Raw genomic sequence first — 21132 nt, 5'->3', positions numbered from 1 at the left:
TAAAACATACTGGTGTGTGTGTGTGTGTGTGTGTGTGTGTGTGTGTGTGTGTGTGTGTGTGTGTGATGTAATGACTCTTGTGGGTTTTGTGATTTAAAGGCTTTCTGCTAATCTGTGTATTACTGTGTTTGGGGGCTCGTAGAGTGAGCTCTAATGGTGTGTGACTTCATCAACATCATTCCCTCTCTCTCTCTCTCTCTCTTTCCTTCCTATTCTCTCTCTCTCTCTCTCTCTCACTCTCTCTCTCTCTCTCTCTGTCTCTCTCTATTACTCTTCACCTCTCTCTCTCTCTCTCTCTCTCTCTCTCTTTCCTTCCTATTCTCTCTCTCTCTCTCTTTCCTTCCTATTCTCTCTCTCTCTCTTTCCCTCCTATTCTCTCTCTCTCTCTCTCTCTCTCTCTCTCTCTCTCTCTACAACACTACTGAACACACACACTGAGGGATCAGCATTGCTTCAATGGGGACAGAAAGAGAGAGAGACAGAGAGAGACAGAAGAGAGAGAGAGAGAGAGAGAGAGAGAGAGACAGAGAGAGAGATAGAAAGAGAGAGAGAGACAGAGAGAGAGGGGAGAGAGAGAGAGAGAGGAGAAGGAGAGGGGGAGAGAGTAGAGGAGAGGACAGAGAGAGATAGACAGAGAGAGACAGAGAGAGAGATAGAGAGAGAGAGAGACAGAGAGAGAGAGAGAGAGATAGAGAGAGAGAGATAGACAGAGAGAGATAGACAGAGAGAGAGAGAGAGATAGACAGAGAGAGATAGACAGAGAGAGAGAGAGAGAGAGAGATAGACAGAGAGAGAGAGAAGAAGAGACATCAGTAGCTTCTATTAAACTCCACCCACTCTACAACCCACTTAACACTTATTACCAGTTATTTATTTACTATTATTATTATTTATATTTAATTAATATTGTCTTTTATTGTTATTTTATTGTCTTTGTTTCTTCATCATCATCATCATCATATTATTTATTATTATTATTATTTCCATCATTAATTATAGAATTACTTTTATTCATAATGGTTACATTCAGCTTAATATTTGTGCACTGAACTGATTAGAGATGATCTATAACTGAATTATTTCTGTCATTAATTCTATAATTGCTCTTATCTGTTTAGGTTTTTGTCTCATAGTTCAGTGGCGCTGGGAAAGCAGTGTGTTAACGGGTGTTAGAGGGGGTGTGAGAGGGGGTGTTAAAGAGTGTGTGTGGATGAGTCAACCCGAAATGCGTAAAACAAAACAGATCACTATTTCCATGGCAACCCCGGGTCCCTCTCTCCGGCGCACGTCAGACCTCAAAATACACACTTTCTTTTTTCGGCAGTTTGCCAGCTTTCTTCCAACAAGTTGTCAAGATACACACACCAACACATACACACACACACACCACACACACACACACACACACACATACACACACACTTACACACAAACAGTGTGTGACAGAAAGGCAGTAGCAGGGTGTAGGGGTGTGATTATTTAATGGGAAATGTAAATTACACCCTGGTTGCAGGAGAACTGCAGAGGTACTGAACTGCACTGAAGAGGAAACAGTGACCCCTACTGGCCAAATAGAGACAAGCAAGCGAATCCAGACACATTCTGCACTCCTCTCACTTCTGAACCAGTGTGTGTGTGTGTGTGTGTGTCCCGGGCTCGATCTCTGCACTCTGTCCCTGATCCTTCACCGCTGATCCCTTCTATAATTAGCTCCCTGGATACTAAACCACTTTAAAAGATTTAAAAAAATTAGAACTCTGACACAAACCCAATAAATCCAAAGCTGCAGTTAATGAAACTCCTTCAGACGCCTTCCAGCCCTCTCTCCTCTCCCTCTCTCTCTCTCTCTCTCTCTCTCTCTCTCCCCTCTCTCTCTCCCTCTCTCTCTCTCTCTCTCAATTCTGCATCATTAAATATGAGGGATATGAGGATAAAGTAAACACTCACTCAGTCATTAATCCAACATTCAGCTCACTCAGACACAGGGGGCAGGTCAGTCTCAGACACACAGCACTTACACATACAGTACAATCACAAACAAACAAGCCCTGAATGTACTGAGCCCATATGTTATCCCGGACCCTGCACTGCGCCGGGCTCGGCTACAGTATATGAAGCCTCTCAGTGCTTGTGTCCCTCTCTGTGAACAGATGATGATGGGTATGGATGGTATGAAGTAGTATGGATATAGATGGTTATGGATATGAACTGCTTTGCTTTGGTATAGACAGGTATAGGTGGGGATGGGTATGATGGGTATGCACTGGTATGGGTGGGTATAGGTATGATGGGTATGCACTGGTATGGGTGGGTATAGGTATGATGGGTATGCACTGGTATGGGTGGGTATGGGTATAGAAGGGTATGCACTGGTATGGGGTGGGTATGGGTATGATGGGTATGCACGAGTATGGGTTGTATGGGTATAGATGGGTATGGATGGTATGGGGTATAGAAGGGTATGGATGGGTATGGGGTATAGATGGGTATGGATGGGTATGGGTATGATGGGTATGCACTGGTATGGGTGGGTATGGGTATAGATGGGTATGGATGGTATGGGTATAGATGGGTATGGGTATAGATGGGTATGGATGGGTATGGGTATGATGGGTATGCAATGGTATGGGTGGGTATGGGTATAGAAGGGTATGGATGGGTATGGGTATGATGGGTATGCACTGGTATGGGTGGGTATGGGTATAGAAGGGTATGGATAGGACTGATATGGGTATGGATGGATATAGATTTGTATGGGTGGGTATGGGTTTGATGGATGGTTTATGGGTGGGTACAGGTATGGATGGGTATGGAGTGACATGGATTAGTGGTTATGGGTATATATGGACTAGAATGAATTTGTAAAGTGAGTAAATGTAATTCTTGGTCGAGGTTAATAATAAAAAATCTGAGTCAGTTTGAGGAGTCAGTAGGAGGAGTCAGTTTGAAGAGACAATTTAAGGAGTCAGTTTGAGGAGTCAGTATAAGGAGTCAGTTTGAGGAGTCAGTATAAGGAGTCAGTTTGAGGAGTCAGTTAGAGGAGTCAGTATGAGGAGTCAGTTTAAAGAGTCAGTTTGAGGAGTCAGTTAGAGGAGTCAGTTAGAGGAGTCAGTATGAAGAGTCAGTTTTGAAGAGTCAGTTTGAAGAGTCAGTTAGAGGAGTCAGTTTGAAGAGTCAGTTAGAGGAGTCAGTATGAGGAGTCAGTTTGAAGAGTCAGTAAGAGGGGTCATATGAGGAGTCAGTTTGAGGAGTCAGTAGGAGTCAGTAGGAGGAGTCAGTAGGCGGAGTCAGTAGGCAGAGTCAGTTTGAGGAGTCAGTTAGAGGAGTCAGTTTGAGGAGTCAGTAGGAGGGGTAAGGATATCTGTATATGTGCTAAACTCGAGACAAAGCCCAGATGAGGTACAGTCTGAATAAAAATGCAAATCTTCAGTAATCTGATCAGAAAGGGCACGGCAACGTTAGCAGAGGGAGGACAATGATCATTATCTGGAAAATGCAATTACATCTAACCTCCACCTTCATTTGATCAGCTGAATTATTATAATATATTATATAATATATAATAATTATAGCACTGACAGACACAGCAGGAGCGCCAGAGAAAACTGTACAAAGAAATCCAGTACCTTAATGTCCAGACTGTTACAGTTGAGGCTGAGGCCTCTTTCGTCTGTGATTTCCGTGATTTCGGATAAGTCCTCATCTTCGAATTCGTCTAGACTGATGTCGTGGGTCAGCCTGCGAATGCAAACACAACACACACACCATCTTTACCTCTTTCTCTGGCCAACAAACCAAATTCAGACAGAGGAAATTCAGTCACATAGGCGGAGGCGGAGGCGGTGTGCTCCAGCAGAGACAGTGTGTCTGGGAGAGTCTGTCTGCAGATGTGTGTGACCGGAGCCTGCATGACTGGGCGCCAAACCGGCCCCGGAGCGACAGGACAGGACCAAATTAAGCAGCTCTGACAGCCGGAGAGTCGCTGGAGCTCAAGCGAGCGGCACAGCCCTGCCGTCCCGCAGACGGTGCTGAGAATTCTGCTGGAGCTCAGGGTTAGTCCTGGCAGTGGGGGCTTCTTCAGCCTCTCACAGTGACTCAGCCCTCTATGATCCTAACGCTCAGGTATTTATACATTTCATTATCTGTTAATAGTTTCATGTACATGAAGTCCCCTAACTATTGCACATGTACCCCCCGGTGTTGTATGAATAGTGTGCAAGTGTCTATAGTGTGGGGGAGGTCTCTTTTATTATTAAGACTTCTTTAAAGGATTATTTAATTAATTATTTCTGACATTTAACTGATTTATTTATTTATTTGTATTCTGATCATTTCCAATACAGACATTTCAACCAGAGGTCACCAAAGGTCAATGAATCAACATGCCATGATATTAATAATGCACTCCTGTCATAATCTGAAATTGGACTAAATTAAATATATATCATCTGCCTGTGTTGATACATCATGGAGAATGAGCATAAACCGCAAAATAGAGAATAAACAGCAAAAAGTAGCAAGACGTGTTTCATTAAAGCAACATTATATTAAATTATATATAGTAGTTTTTAATTTAAAAAAATAATCTTCGTATCATGTTGATGCTCAGGTCCACATGCTTTCCTCACTTCCAGTGATGGTTCTCTATCTCTCAGCTTGTAAAATGCATGTGAAAGACGTGGCTTTGGTGGCTCAAAAGTGTGAGTTTCTTCACTTACCAACTGTAGGGGGAGCCCAAGAGCAATATGTGTCATTTCTCACGTAACGTAATTGAATTAATCGGCCTTATGTAACACTGCCTGTGCTGCGATGCAGGATTGTGATGATGATGATGATGATAATGCTGAAACAATATAACATGCAGCCCTAATCTGCACTGTAAATCCTATAAGTTTATGGACACCCTTCTAATAAATGCATTCAGCTACTTTTAGCTTGCACCCATTGCTGACAGAGCACGTCTAGTCTCTGTAGAGAAGTACTGCCAATAGAATTGAACTGTCTGGAGCAGATGGAGCACCATGCTGCCTAATGCCAGGCGTGGGCTAGTAGAGGGGTATAAAGCCCCCAGCATTGAGGAGCTGTGGAGCAGTGGAAGAACTGTGTTCTCTGGAATGATGGTGGTGGAGCTCCATCCAGTACTTTTGGGATGAGATGGGGATCAAGTGCAATCAAATCCTCACAGCAATGTTTCTCCAGAATCTAGTAGAAAGTCTTTCTTCTCTGGACAGTAGAGACAGTTACTCCAGCAGAAGCAGGATCAGCTCTTTTAATACCCCTGATTTCAGAAGAACAGTGAGTGCGCAGGTGTCCCAATACTTTTGTCCATATAATGTCTTTCTTAAGCTTGGCTAGGTGTTGTTTTCTGAGCTTTTTTTTAAGGTTCAAACTATCAGTCATTGTCTGTAATCTAATCTTTAGACAGAAATAAACAAAAACACATGAATATGCGTGGCTTAATTAGCGGAGCTGCGGTGCTGAAGGCCGCTGGGTGAACTGGTGTGTGTGTGTGTGACTCCATGGCTCCTGCGGTGCTAATAATAACACTCTCAGATGGAACAAGCCTGCAGCACACAGCTACATGTCTCCAGGGTTCTTGGTCCGCACGCGCTACACGCGAATCTGCCGGCTGGAGGAGATAACATCATTATCACATTTACCTCCACCCTACTTACACAATTTCCCCGTGAGCTTAGATGTAGACGCTCAACGAGGCCTGTCGAGGTTATCTTCGGCTAGCGCTGATGTAGACAGCTAACGAGCAAGGGAAGCTAATGTCCAACAAGTCTGAGGAGAGTGTGTGATGATTATGGCTGCTGTTAGCTCCAGCTAGTTAGTGTGAATGAGCTTCCAGTAAGCCTCGTAGCTCCAGTGCTAAAGCTAACGGGCAAAATGATCAGCAGTATAAAAGGGGCAGAAGAAAATGAGAGTATGCTAACTTTCAATGTAAGTTAATGTAAGGAGGCTTAATTCACAGGAATTCTGGACCGTGGTCCATTCATCATGACAGTTTCACACCGTGGAAAGGTCAGCTGACATTTTCACATTTTCACATTTCACATGTCAGCGTTAATCATTGAAAAACGGGAGATACGTGCTTCTGTCCGACAGCCACGCTCTACAAAACACGCTTCCTTCAGTTCTGACCATTTCAAACCAATGTAGCGCTGACGCTAAACTAATCTGCCGTGGGGCAGCAATTACAGGATGGAGGTGTCTGAGGTCTATGGGATTCTACTACATACAAAAGTAAATTGACAAAAGTATTGGGACACCTGCTTGTTCATTGTTTTTTATATATATATATGTGGCATTGAACATTTTGATCGTCCAGCTTCAGCTTCCGAACTTCAGCTTCATCCTGGTAGGAAAATAGTTTCTTCCAATAAAACCAACACCAATTAAAAGTAAGCCACATTATAATCCACTTCAAGTTGTGCTTTTATACAGAATCTTTGTACTGAAGCTGAATCCTGCTTAGGGAAATTGTTGTGTACTAGCTCCATGACCTGATGAGGGATTTGTGTGTGTGTGTGTGTGTGTGTGTGTGTGTGTGTGTATAATAGCTCAGTGGGATCTAATTAGCGTGTGACAGCAGGTCCCGCAAATTCAGAAATGTCATTACAGCCCTGTTATCCAGCCTGAAACGTGATCTGTACTGACCGCTGCAGTGTTTCGAGGCTGATGAGAAACAGACAGCATGGCTACCGGCAAGCAGTCAAGCGACAGTCACGTGGACTCCTGATGCCTCTCATGTAAATGATGAGGAATCAGCCACAACATTAAGGACCAGCTAAAGTGACAGCTGAAGTGACTAACAGTGATGATGATGATGATGATTATTATTATTATTATCATATTAAGGTGTTAAAGCAGGAAAAATGGACAAGCGTAAGAACCTGAGACTCAACAACAACAACAAACTGTGATGTTCAAGACAAAGACCGGGTCAGAACATCTCCAAAACACCATCATCCGGCAGGTCTTGTGGGGTGTTCCCAGTATGCAGTGGTCAGTACCTATTAAAAGTGCTCCAAGGAAGGACAACTGGTGAACCGGCTCAGTGATAACCCATGGGAGGCCCATCTCCCAAAGTACTACAGGACTCCAGGTCAGAGCTGCACGAGGGGGATTGGCACAATGTGGCTCCAGTGATAATCAGAGACAGAACGCTTAACTGTAGGAACTAAGCATCCAAACTTCAGGCTCTAAAGTTCTTCTGGAGAGCGATAAAAAGACCAAAAACTCAATTACAGATGGAGGTGTCTGAGGTCTATGGGATTCTACTACATACAAAAGTAAATGACAAAAGTATTGGGACAGCTGTTCTCCTGATGCTAACATTACAGGCAAATCTCCATTACCTAGGCTAGTGGAAAGTAGCATTAAACGTAGCATGGCTAACACATAAACAAGGTCTTTTAAAGCAAAATACAAGATTTATGGTCTACAAATAGTTTGTTCTGGACATACTTGACGGGATATGCACAGGATTTAGTGACTGTTTTTTGTCTTTTAGCAAAAATAAGCTTAGAAAGTCCAACATTTATGTCCTATCTCTATGATAGCCACATAAAGGATAAAGGTGCATAGTATTTGTCACTGTACAGTGTGGACTGTACAGCGAAATGTGTCCTCCGCATTTAACCCATCTGGTAGTGAACACACACTCACACACACACAACACACACACGTGTTAGGGGCAGTGAGTACACACACACACCCAGAGCGGTGGGCAGCCAACTCCAGCGCCCGGGGAGCAGAGAGGGTAAAGGGCCTTGCTCAAGGGCCCAACAGTGGCAGCTTGCCGAGCCCGGGAATCGAACCCACAACCCTGTTATCGATATCCCGGCGCTCTAACCGCTGAGCCACCACTGCCCCCCTAACCTCCACTACATAATCACACTCCCTACCCCCGCCCTATCACCAGCCAATGAGAGCAGTAGTGATTACCATACAAAATCAACCCTTTAGGATGGAATAAAACACATCATGTAATGTTATGTATATAACATATTATTATTTATATATTTATATATATATTTATTTGATTTGCTTTGAGAGATATAGTAATATACAGTTAATTATAGTACAGCTATATGGTATCATATATATATATATATCAGTATCAGTATAGTAGTATGACAGTATAGTCATGTATAGTATATAATTAAATATAGGTATATACAGTATACAGTGATATTGCTTTCATTCTCTCCACAGTAAAATAGGCCTCCTTCAGGTGGAACCTGTCTGATTCAGTGTAGACTTTCTCTCGGTGTCTCTGAGAGCCAGCCTGATCGATTGAGTCCTGATCCCCCTCTCCCTTCAGCACAGTTTAGTAGGACATATTGAGACGGAGCAGGGGGCAAACATGTGGCCACATTACTGCCCAATCAATAACGTCCACATGAGCACTTACAGCCGGCAGGACGCTGGAGTCGGTGGAGTGGAGAGGAGGAGGAATTCACGCCGAGCTGAATTTAATGACATTGTGCCGTTTCACCTCTCGAAGGTCTTCATACACACAGAGAGACGATCTGCACGCCTCAGCTTCTCTCCTAATGAGCAGCGTCACTCAGAAACTGCTGAAATGCAAGCGGTCCTAAACTGGTTTATGAAGGGATGGGATAGGTTTTTCCTGACATCTTACAACATTAAGACAAGATGCTAGGTGTTGGCTGACCCTCACTAACGCTCTTGGTGCATAATACCATCAAATCCTCACAGAAATGCTCTAGTAGAAAGTCTTCTTCTCTGGTCAGTAGAGACAGTTACTCCAACAGAAGCAGAATCAGCTCTTTTAATACCCTTGATTTCAGAAGAAACAGTAAATGAGCAGGCGTCCCAATACTTTTGTCCAATATAGTGTACAGACAAATGCCTATATGCAATATGTACAATATGTTTTGTTTATGTATGTAAGTATGTATATGCAGTAATATGCAGATTCATCAATTACATCCAAAGGCATCAGTGGAGGTAAATGTATTACACACACACACACACACACACACTCACTCTGACTCAGCAGCCCTGTAAGTGCTTCTAAAAGCTGACCCAGGAACAGGTCAGACAGCTCTGCACAAATACTTCCCTAAAAAAGCTCCGATACTGAAACACATCCAACAAGTCCAAGAAGTACACACAGCTCTGACCCTCATTACACACCGCTATACACACTTCATACACACAAGATTTCACAAACTGTGTGTTAATCACACACACACACACACAACACACACACACACTGATGAAGGACATGCGACACAGCGCACCACCTCAACATTCAGCAATTTTATGTAGCTAGAATTTCCTGTGATGATGATAATAATAATAATAATAATAATAATTTTAGGGATGTTTATGCTGTCAAACCAGGGGACATGATGGGTCAGTCAGAGTGAGAGGGGTCAGAGAGGGGTCCAGTTGGTCAGCAATTCAGAATTATATTTATATTTATGTGTGTGTGTTCGTGTGTACCTATATGTTAAAATATGTAAAAATATGCCCATATGATATATATATATATATATATATATATATGAGACTATGCAATTATAATATGCCCTACATGTAGTGTATATATATATATATGTGTGTGTGTGTGTGTGTGTGTAAATAGCTCTATGTAATAAAAAACATACCCCCCATATGTAGTATATATAATACTATATACTATATATAAGTACACTTAAGTAAAAATTATATATATATATATATATATATATATATATATACTATAATATAGGTATATATGTCTTAACAGTGTCCCATATGTATAACATGCATAAGTAAGTATCTATGCAATAATAACATGCCCTATATGTAGTATATATATATGTAAGTATTTATATATCCGTATATCCAAGATGTATCATATATCTTTAAGTATATATATGTAATAAATTGTTTCCTCTAATCTTAACCTCTGAAATCCAAACCAAATCAAACAGCTTTTATAAAACACTTTCCAGCCTTCAGTTGGTCCTGAAAATGTACAAAAACAAACAAGCGTGTACACACTAACACACACACACCACACACACACACACACACACACACACTCTCAAGGGCATCCCTCAGTGATGCTACGAGAAAGCCAGAAAACACAGCATGCTGGCAAATTACCAGCACTACACACACACACACACACACACACACACACACACACAGGTCACTGCCTTCTTAATGCCCCAACACAGCTCCAAGGACACACACACACACACACGGACACAAATGTTCGTACCATTTCTCCACTGATCTCACCATCCAGTCCTCCTCTCCTTCCTCCTCCTGCCCGCGTCCATCCCCCCCTCCCCGCAGCAGTGCAGCGTGGGACTGATCCACACACTCCGCACCACCAGCGCCAGCATCTCCGCTAGCCCACTGCTCACCCTCACATCCACGACTGATCTGAACGACAGCAGCAGCCTGGTCCCACTGCGCCCCCTAACACCCCCCCAACACCCCTCTAACACCCCCCACCTTTATTATTATATAATATAATCTCCCCTCTACGCCCTCACCCTACTGCACAGCTACTCCAGCTCTCCCACTCTCTTCCGCTCTCTCCTCTCCTCCCTCTGCTTCCTTACACTCTCTCTGTCTCTCTGTCCTCCCTCTCTCTCTCTCCCTCTCCCTCTCTCCCTCTCTCTCTCCTCTCCCTCTCTCCCTCTCTCTCTCCCTCTCTCTCTCTCTCTCGCTCTCTCTCACACACACTCTCTCTATCTGTGTTTGTTTACATTGTTATGGGGTGTGTGTGTGTGGGGGGGTGCTATCTGGATTAGGATTAATAATATAAATATAATTAAATATATTAATTATATTAATGACATTAATAATGTAGATCAATCCAGCCAGTCACCTTTCACTTCCTCTCTCTCTCTCGTCTCTCTCTCTCTCTTTCAGTCACTCTCTCTCTCCCCCTCAGGAATCATGTGGAGGACACTTTGCAGTGCAATCATTCAGGGCAAATGGAGCAGCAGTGTGTGTGTGTGTGTGTGGGTGTGTGTTCATATTCCATTAACCTATTCAGTACCCTCCTTCTCTACAGACAAGCAGAGAGAGAGAGCGAGAGAGAGAGAGAGAGATGGAGAGAGAGAGAGAGAGAGAGAGAGAGAATCATTTAATGAAAACGGACAGTGCTTTGTGAGCTCTGTTTACATCTCTCTCTCTCTCTCTCTCTCTCTCTCTCTCTCACTCTCTCTCTCTCACTCTCTCTCTCTCTCTCTCTCTCTCTCTCTGTCTCTCTCTCTCACTCTCTCTCTCTCTCTCATCACTCTCTCTCTCTCTCTCTCTCTCACTCTCTCTCTCTCACTCTCTCTCTCACTCTCTCTCTCTCTCTCTCTCTCTCTCTCTCTCTCGCAGGTAAAGGTGTGTGCAGGGAAATAGAACGAGGGAAACTGAGGACTCTGGATTTTAGGGAAGAGGATCCTAGGAAAGGCACAGATCTCAGACGATAAGCAGTTGATGGGCAGTTTCCTTGTTGTTCTAAACAGTTGTTATGGTTGTGGTATGGTTGCTAAGCAGGTTCTATGCTTTTCCAAATGATTGCTATGCTGTTGCTAGGCAGCTGTTGTTTCCTATTCATTTGTTGGGTGGTTTCTATGTAGATGGGTGGTCTGGGTGGTTTCTATGCCAGATCAGATGTCCAGATGTTTAACCCCATAAAAAGCCTACGTCCTGCTGGCGGAAAGGGGGCCAGAGAACACCCCACCAGCTCATACAGACGTCCCAGTAGGTACTGAGTAATACGCCTGGGAGTGTTGAGGGGTTAAATATATTTAAATATATATAAACTGAAATATTATAAGGTGTGCCTGGGTGTCCTAACCTTTTCACATGATTGTACAGAGAAAAAAAAATGGAAATTAGCACTAAGGATTTTCACTGTATGTGATATGATGGGAGCAGAGAACCTTCGTGCACGCTCCGAAACTCGAACTGTGCTCTTAAGGAACCTGATACTGAGAATAAACTCTGGACATTGCTGCCCAGGCCGTCTAATCACGGTCTCAGGGTTATCAGTAAACTCAGGGGCAGTGGTGCTCAGGGTTAGAGCTCCGGGCTGTTGATGACAGGGCTGTGGGTTCGATACCCGGGTTCAGCAGGCTGCCACTGTTTGGCCTTTGAGCAAGACCCTTTACCCTCTCTGCCTCCCGGGTGCTGGAGTTGGCCCCCCCACCGCTCTGGGTGTGTGTGTGTGCTCACTGCCCCTAGTTCACTAGTGTGTGTGTCACTAATCATCATTATTATGATTAATCCATTAAACCACAGCATCACTTATCTGTCTGCTATTCCTCGCTATTAAGAGCCCCTGTCTTCCAGGAACAGAAAAGCACAGAGGTGTTCTGCCTTTGGTTCACGCAGATGTTCCTCCAAACACAAATGAATGAGCTCCACCATGTCCATATGCTTCCCTTTGCTCCTTCACACTCTAGCACAGGAGGAACCCTGCAGCTACGCTGTCACACACACACACACACACACACACACACTCTGAGAGCCCACTGAAAGAACGTCAGCCAATCAGGACGCAGCACACTGCTGCCGTGCAGAAATCATCACCGGAAGGAGAAGGCAGTGGCTACTTGTCTCCAACATAGAGTGAACCAATCGCGTAGATTCAGGCTCTATGTAGGGTCATCTATACTATGTGGACAAAAGTATTGGGACACCTGCTCGTTCATTGTTTCTTCTGAAATCAAGGGTATTCAAAAAAGCTGATCCTGCTGTCTCTACTGTCCAGAGAAGGCAGAAAAGTACTGGATGGAGCTCCTCCACCATCACTCCAGAGAACACAGTTCCTCCACTGCTCCACAGCTCCTCAATGCTGGGGGGCTTTATACCCCTCTAGTCCACGCCTGGCATTATTAGGCAGCATGGAGCCAATAGGGTCATGTTTATTATCTGCTCCAGAGAGTCCTATTCTATTGGCAGTACTTCTCTACAGGGGTTAAAAAAACTAATATACAAGGATTCTTGACGTCACAAAAAAACATTCAATTCAAAATAAAAGTCACCAAAACAAATGAATCAGTGACACAAACACACTGAAACTGAAGCTCACAGCCTTTTTACTTTTTTCCCAAAATATGATCTGATCTTTAACTCAAAATCTGTGATCTGATCCAAACCGTGCTATTTATTATTATTATGATTATTATTATTATTATTATTGTTATTATTATTGTTGTTGTTGTTGTTGTTATTGTTGTTATTGTTGTTGTTGTCATCACTATGTTCTCCATGATAAGGGCACTTTATGACAGACTGCATATCCACACTTCACTCCATCACAGATAAACGTCCTCATTAACAACAACACTTAAAACCGAGGGTGGAAAAATGATCTATCTAAAATTATCATCTAAATCTATGAGGAGGTTCTGCAAGCGGGCTGATCTGAAGGCGAGCACTGTGAGGGGCAGTACCGGCTCCACAGGGAACAGGTTCTGGATAAGTGTGAAATGGATAATAAGGTGCTGAGCTGCATTTCTGCGGGTGGGTGTGTGTTGGGGGGGGGGGGGGGGGGTAGCATGCTGTCGCCATCTGGAGCAAAAGAGAAGAATTACAATGAACGTGGAACTTCACTCCACGACCACCTCGACACCAGGAGACGTATTAACATGAGTGATGTTTATCCTGCTCATACTCACAGCATATCTAGAACCTCCAGAAGGACCAGAGTGTTTATTCTGCTCACATTACTGCTTACACTCATGACCTATCTAGAACCTCCAGAAGGACGAGAAAGACATTTATACCACTCACAGCATACCTAGAACCTCTAGAAGGACTAGAGTGATGTTTATTCTGCTCATACTCACAGCATATCCAGAACCTCCAGTAGGACTAGAGTACTGTTTGTACCACTCACACAGTGTATCTAGAACCCCTAGAATGTCTAGAGTGACATGTATACTGCTCACACTCAACGCATATCTAGAACCTCTAGAAAGTCTAAAATTACATTTATACTGTCCGCACAGCATATCTAGAACCTCCAGAAGGACCAGAGTGACATTTATACCACACACACTCACCGCATATCTAGAACCTCCAGAAGGACCAGAGTGTTTATTCTGCTCACATTACTGCTTACACTCATAGCCTATCTAGAACCTCCAGAAGGACGAGAAAGACATTTATACCACTCACAGCATACCTAGAACCTCTAGAAGGACTAGAGTGATGTTTATTCTGCTCATACTGACAGCATACCTAGAACCTCTAGAAGGACTAGAGTGATGTTTATTCTGCTCATACGAGTTTTTTTAACTCGTCCCCTCACTGTAAATCAGAACATTATAGATTGGTTGCTAAGTCGGCTGGTGGTTACTCTGATGGCCTTCAGCTCTGCCAGTGAAGGTCCGACCAATGGGGGAGCTGGTTTAACTGAATCTGCCCAGATACCACTGAGAGAACAATCCTGATTGGACCATCACAATGAGCTTAAACTCCAGTACAACGTGAGGATTGGTATGTTTAGTTCCTGGGCTCCCCCTACAGCATGTGGGAGTCATTTGCTTTCACACCATTAAAAAGTCACAGCTGTACACATGCATTTCTGGACAGTCTGAGAGAAGCTCCGGAAGCTTGATCTGAAGGTGGAGCAGCATGTGGGCGGAGGTGGTAGAGTAATACTACAGGATTTTACACTAATATGACTCTATGGGTTCTGCAGAGTTACACAGCAGCAGTTCTGGAGAGAGGTTCTCCTCCTGCAGCTCCACCACCAAACCTCCATAGTGCAGCAGCAGCAGCAGCGCTCCGGCCCGGAGTGGGAATGACAGAGACACCCTTCTCCCTGCCCCTGTCCATTAGGATTTCTCTGGACACCTAGAAGGCCCAGAGGGTTCCCCACTGCATGTCACATACAGCCCCCCTCCGTCTGTCAGGAGGTTTATAAGGCCATGAGACCAAGTTATCATCAATTACATTAATAAAGGCCGTGTGATGTAGTGAAGCGTGCGCACACTAATCCACCACCACCACCGCAGCAGAGTCAGTGGAGCACAGACCAGCAAACCGATTACACTAACAACACCTCACACACACATCTGCTCAGACATGCGCACACACACACACACACACACACACACACACAGCGCAAGGAAAGAGGGAGTTGCATTATGCATTATTCATAGTGAGCGTCCTCTGCACGGCTCCTGAGTGAAGATAGTGACTACAGGCCTGGAAATCAATTCTCCAGTCAGGAGTGTGTGTGTAAGTAAGAGCGAGGCATTGATCTCCTGAAAGACCCCACACCACCACTCGGTTCATCACTGCCGAGGAATTACAAAGGAACGATGGAGGTTATGGATATTTACAAGCACTGGAGGAACCTCAGAGGAGCTGATGAAAAGCAGCACAGACACACAGAGCACAAAGATACACAATGTGGACAAAAGTATTTGGACACCTGCTCATTCATTCACTGTTTCTTCTGAAATCAGGGGTATTAAAAGAGCTGATCCTGCTTCTGTTGGAGTAACTGTCTCTACTGTCCAGAGAAGAAGACTTTCTACTAGATTCTGGAGGAGGAGCATTGCTGTGAGGATTTGATTGCACTTGATCCCCATCTCATCCCAAAAGTACTGGATGGAGCTCCACCACCATCATTCCAGAGAACACAGCTCTTCCACTGCTCCACAGCTCAATGCTGGGGGGCTTTATATACCCCTCTAGCCCACGCCTGGCAGTAGGCAGCATGAAGCCAATAGCTTCATGTTTATTATCTGCTCCAGAGAGTCCTATTCTATTGGCAGTACTTCTCTACAGGACTGAATGCATTCATTAGAAGCAGTATTACACAACAACTGGTATCTTTTGCTCGTGGGCTCCCCCTTCAGTTGGGAGTGTAATTCACTTTTACTCCACTGCTGTAAATACAGATCATGACTCTATGGGTTCTGCAGCGTTACACAGCAGCTCTGGAGAGAGGTTCTCCTCCTGCAGCTCCACCACCAAACCTCCATAGTGCAGTAGCAGCAGCAGCGCTCCGGCCCGGAGTGGGAATGACGGAGATGCCCTGTTAGTTCTCCCTGTTCCAGTCAGTGGAGCATCAGCATGATCTGCAGATTTAAAGTAGAACTGATACAGGATGATGATTTAATTTTGATATTAATTTTATAATTTTAATAAATATGGGTTTGTTTATGGTGGTTATACTGTTGTTGTGATGGAATGTCTCCTTTCTGCTGCATATAAAAACAAGGCCATTCAGCCTGACTGACCCTGCAGAGATACTGTATATAAAAGGAGCTGAGCAGATGCCTGGGTCTGGGTGGACGCCAGGACGTGGAGCGCGCTGAAACGAGGCCTTCTGTAGTCTATGACGGCAAGACTGCAGGCTTAGACCGTGCACAGGAAATCCATGTTGTGTTTTTCAGCACGGCAGGTTCCAGAAACCTTTGATCCTGGTGTGTAACTCCACCAGGAAATTCGCTGTAGTCGGCTTTAACATCCACTCCGAAAGCGGAAAAGACACGGTCGGGACATTTCTTATTCATTTATGTCCCCTAGTTTAGCCCAAATCCCTGCTGTAGTAGGTCACTCTGCTTTTCCATGGTGTAGAAGGCTTCAGGCTTCAGGCTGCAGACACACGAGTCTGGGGGTCTTGTGAAACTGCTGAGCGCTCCAATGCACTTTAATAGAGCAGGCAGGGATAGCGGCAATCAATGTGCCCTAAATATAAAAGGCATTTCACACAGAATCTGTAATCTGATGGTATTCTTGGCTGTCCACAAGTCTGACCTAAGACAAGGACAGTCGTCCGCTATTCTGTAGGAAGCTCAAATGAGCATAAGTCTTTTTTAATGGGGAAGATCTCTGCTATCTCGCCCTGTGGTAAACAAACATGTCCCCTACCCCGTACAAACATTGTCCTCCAAATATCTCTGAATATGCATAAGATATGAATAATACGGCATCCATGCTATAAGCTAAGCTAACAAGGCGCGCTGAAACAATGCAGGTCTACTAATAAAAATGTTATTATTGTTATTAAATATTTGTTTATATTAATAATAATACCAACTACACACTGTATACCCCCCCGTACCTAGGCTGTACCTAGACGTCTGTGCTGGATCACTGATCGCAGAGGTTTCAGGAGAAGACAGTAAATAAGAGAAGACTGCGAGACGCGGCAGTCGTACAGTTCAGTGATTTACTATTTTTAGGCCGTGACATAATTAAATATTCATTAGCTAATCTACATGCCCATTAATCAGACTGACAGTGGGAAAAACCTCCAAAATAACACAGGATTAGCCTCTTAATTGTGCATGTCTGCATTATAATGAAGTGGAAATTAATAATAAAAACAGATCCTGAAAAGTTTCATGCCTCTAAAATCTCCCTCTCAAAGCCGTTCAGACAGCAGATGGTTCTGAACAGACTTCAGAATTATTTGCATAATTAAACGGTTTAGATGTGAACAGTCATTTAGAGTGGTTTGGTGTGATGGTGAACGGAGCCAGACCTCCATAACACCACCACCTCCATCTCCAAACCCTCCACAGACCCAACACGTGTGTACGGGCCCTTTAATGTTTACCTCCTATCCCAACCATGTAGCATGAGCCTTCTTCTGCCATGCTTTCCTGACTGTTCCTCACTGTAAGGCTACAATCCCTAATATTCATCAATAATCTGTACATTATTATTATTATTATTATTATTATTATTCATTTTTTTTGCATCATTCTCCATCTAATAACCCTAAACCCAGCATCTCTCCCAAAAAGCACTTTTCCCTTCAAACTTCAGTCTTATCTCTCCATCCCCTCAGCAGAGACACACCCATACAGGCTGCAATCTGCTCTCCCCTCACAAACACCACACAGCCCCTCACCCCCATCCTCCCAGGCTCCCTCTCTTATCAGGGATGCATCGCTGTCAACAAGCATCTGCAGCAGCTCGGTTAGTATGGCTGGCAGTGAGATGGGACACACACACATACACACACACACATGCACACACACACATGCACACACACACATACACACACACACATGCACACACACACATGCACACACACAGGCACGCACTCCCAGCAGCAGCGACTCCTCACCTGCAGCTGGCCGGGGAGTCGAGCCGCAGTCCCCGGGCGCTGGGAGCTGCAGCTGGGGGCTTCCTCCGCTCTCTCTCCGCCATGCCTTCCCTCTTCCCACTCATCTGGACCAGCAGCAGCAGCAGCAGCAGCAGCAGGAGCAGGAGGAGGAGGAGGAGGAGCAGGAGGAGGAGCAGGAGGAGGAGGAGGAGGAGGAGCAGGAGGAGCGGCAGCGGCTCCGGAGAGGAGCAGGAGGAGAAGTGGGAGCGGGAGAGGGAGAGCACTCCAGGCGAAGGGAGGGGCTGCGGTCTCAGCCAGCGCTCACTGTCCAGCCGCTCGGGATAATAAGGCCGGCCGTCGGGGCCAGAACGCCCCTCAGCGCGCCAGGCTGTGTGTGATGTGGTGCAGCCAGTGGAGTTACGCGTGTTTACCAGTTCTACCAGGAGTCTGAGTCTCAGTCTGACATTATTAATCATATTGATGCGATACAGGGAAGGACAGTGGTTAGATCGCCCCCTGCTGTTTGTGCTCAAAATATGTCAGCAGAGAATGGAAGGCAATGCACATTACACAATAATAATAATAATAATGATAATAACACCCATAATAATAATAATAATAACATTCATAATAATAATAATAATAATAATAATAATGATGATAACACCCATAATAATAATAATAATAACATTCATAATAATAATAATAATAATAATAATAATATTCATAATAACAATATTCATAATAATAATTATAATAATAATAATAATAACACTCATAATAATAATAATAGAAAATGTATTTATCTCTGTGCACTATATGGACACAAGTATTGGGACACACCATTTAATCACTGAATTCAGGAGTCTGGTGTATGTTTGGGTTATGATCAGGCTTAAGCTTAGGGTTAAGATTAGGATTAGGATTAGTGTTAAGGTTAGTGTTAAGGTTAGGATTAAGGTTAAGGTTAGGATTAGTGTTAAGGTTAGGATTAGTGTTAAGGTTAGGATTAGAGTTAAGGTTAGGGTTAGTGTTAAGGTTAGTGTTAAGGTTAGGGTTAGTGTTAAGGTTAGGATTAGAGTTAGTGTTAAGGTTAGGATTAGAGTTAGTGTTAAGGTTAGGATTAGAGTTAGTGTTAAGGTTAGGGTTAGTGTTAGTGTTAAGGTTGGGGTTAGTTTTAAGGTTGGGGTTAGTGTTAAGGTTAGGGCTAGGATTAGTGTTAAGGTTAGGGTTAGTGTTAAGGTTAGGATTAGGGTTAGTGTTAAGGTTAGGGTTAGTGTTAAGGTTGGGGTTAGTGTTAAGGTTAGGGCTAGGATTAGTGTTAAGGTTAGTGTTAAGGTTAGGATTAGGGTTAGTGTTGAGGTTAGGGTTAGAATTAGTGTTGAGGTTAGTGTTGAGGTTAGGGTTAGGATTAGTGTTGAGGTTAGTGTTGAGGTTAGTGTTGGGGTTGGTGTTGAGGTTGGGGTTAGTGTTGAGGTTAGTGTTGAGGTTAGTGTTGAGGTTAGGGTTAGGATTAGTGTTGAGGTTAGTGTTGAGGTTAGTGTTGAGGTTAGTGTTGAGGTTAGGGTTAGGATTAGTGTTGAGGTTAGTGTTGAGGTTAGTGTTGAGGTTAGGGTTAGGATTAGTGTTGAGGTTAGTGTTGAGGTTAGTGTTGAGGTTAGGGTTAGGATTAGTGTTGAGGTTAGTGTTGAGGTTAGGGTTAGGATTAGTGTTGAGGTTAGTGTTGAGGTTAGTGTTGGGGTTGGTGTTGAGGTTGGGGTTAGTGTTGAGGTTAGTGTTGAGGTTAGTGTTGAGGTTGGGGTTAGTGTTGAGGTTAGTGTTGAGGTTAGGGTTAGGATTAGTGTTGAGGTTAGTGTTGAGGTTAGTGTTGAGGTTAGTGTTAGGATTAGTGTTGAGGTTAGTGTTGAGGTTAGTGTTGAGGTTAGGGTTAGGATTAGTGTTGAGGTTAGTGTTGAGGTTGGGGTTAGTGTTGAGGTTAGTGTTGAGGTTAGGGTTAGGATTAGTGTTGAGGTTAGGGTTGAGGTTAGTGTTGAGGTTAGTGTTAGGATTAGTGTTGAGGTTAGTGTTGAGGTTAGTGTTGAGGTTAGTGTTAGGATTAGTGTTGAGGTTAGTGTTAGTGTTAGTGTTGAGGTTAGTGTTGAGGTTAGGGTTGAGGTTAGTGTTGAGGTTAGTGTTAGGATTAGTGTTGAGGTTAGTGTTAGTGTTAGTGTTGAGGTTAGTGTTGAGGTTAGGGTTGAGGTTAGTGTTGAGGTTAGTGTTGAGGTTAGGGTTGAGGTTAGTGTTGAGGTTAGTGTTAGGATTAGTGTTGAGGTTAGTGTTAGTGTTAGTGTTGAGGTTAGTGTTGAGGTTAGTGTTGAGGTTAGGGTTGAGGTTAGTGTTAGTGTTAGTGTTGAGGTTAGTGTTGAGGTTAGTGTTGAGGTTAGGGTTAGGATTAGTGTTGAGGTTAGGGTTGAGGTTAGTGTTGAGGTTAGTGTTAGTGTTAGTGTTGAGGTTAGTGTTGAGGTTAGGGTTGAGGTTAGTGTTAGTGTTAGTGTTGAGGTTAGTGTTGAGGTTAGTGTTAGTGTTATCTGGTTTGATCTGTGATGACTATGATTAACATTTCAGCCCATTTCTGTGTCGTGTCTGTATATGTAGCACTGCTGAGACTCACGGTCATTATTATTGATGTGTGTATGAGGTAATCTTTCAGAGTGTGTGTGTGAGTGTGTGTGTGTGAGTGTGTGTGTGTGAGTGTGAGTGTGTGTGTGTGTGTGAGTGTGAGTGTGTGTGTGTGTGTGAGTGTGTGTGTGGACAGATAAATAAATCATGGCCTGGGAAGAGGGAAGGGTGTGGTGAAGAAGCACAATGACAAAAAAAGCCCCTCTCTCCAAACACACACACACACACACACACACACACTTAGTGTCTTGGCTGTTATGTGAGCCCAGCCAAACACACACACACACACACTCACACCCTGTGCCTGTTCTCTCTGAGTTTGTCCTCTAATAGCAGAATATAGACCCCCTTCATTCAGTCATTTAATGCACTGTTGTACCAAACCTTCAGCACCAATCAGCCACAACATTAAA

General features: G+C 43.9%; 1 protein-coding gene across 1 annotated transcript in view; it reads right to left on the bottom strand.

Moving 5' to 3' along the window:
• mapk8ip1b (mitogen-activated protein kinase 8 interacting protein 1b) overlaps nt 1-18201 on the bottom strand; it is a 42544-nt gene extending 24343 nt beyond the window's left edge. Inside the window, exons 1-2 of the mRNA XM_072660563.1 lie at nt 18083-18201; nt 3627-3738 (exon numbers count right to left, since the gene is read on the bottom strand). Of these exons, the coding sequence (XP_072516664.1) occupies nt 3627-3738; nt 18083-18186 (216 nt within the window). The 5' untranslated portion in view covers nt 18187-18201. The remainder of the gene's footprint in view (nt 1-3626; nt 3739-18082) is intronic.
• Nucleotides 18202-21132: the final 2931 nt, after the last annotated feature.

This window comes from Salminus brasiliensis, chromosome 17, assembly GCF_030463535.1.
Source record: "Salminus brasiliensis chromosome 17, fSalBra1.hap2, whole genome shotgun sequence".
Taxonomy (NCBI): domain Eukaryota; kingdom Metazoa; phylum Chordata; class Actinopteri; order Characiformes; family Bryconidae; genus Salminus; species Salminus brasiliensis.
The sequence above is the reverse complement of the archived record's forward strand: the minus strand, read 5'-3'. Positions and strand labels throughout refer to the sequence as shown.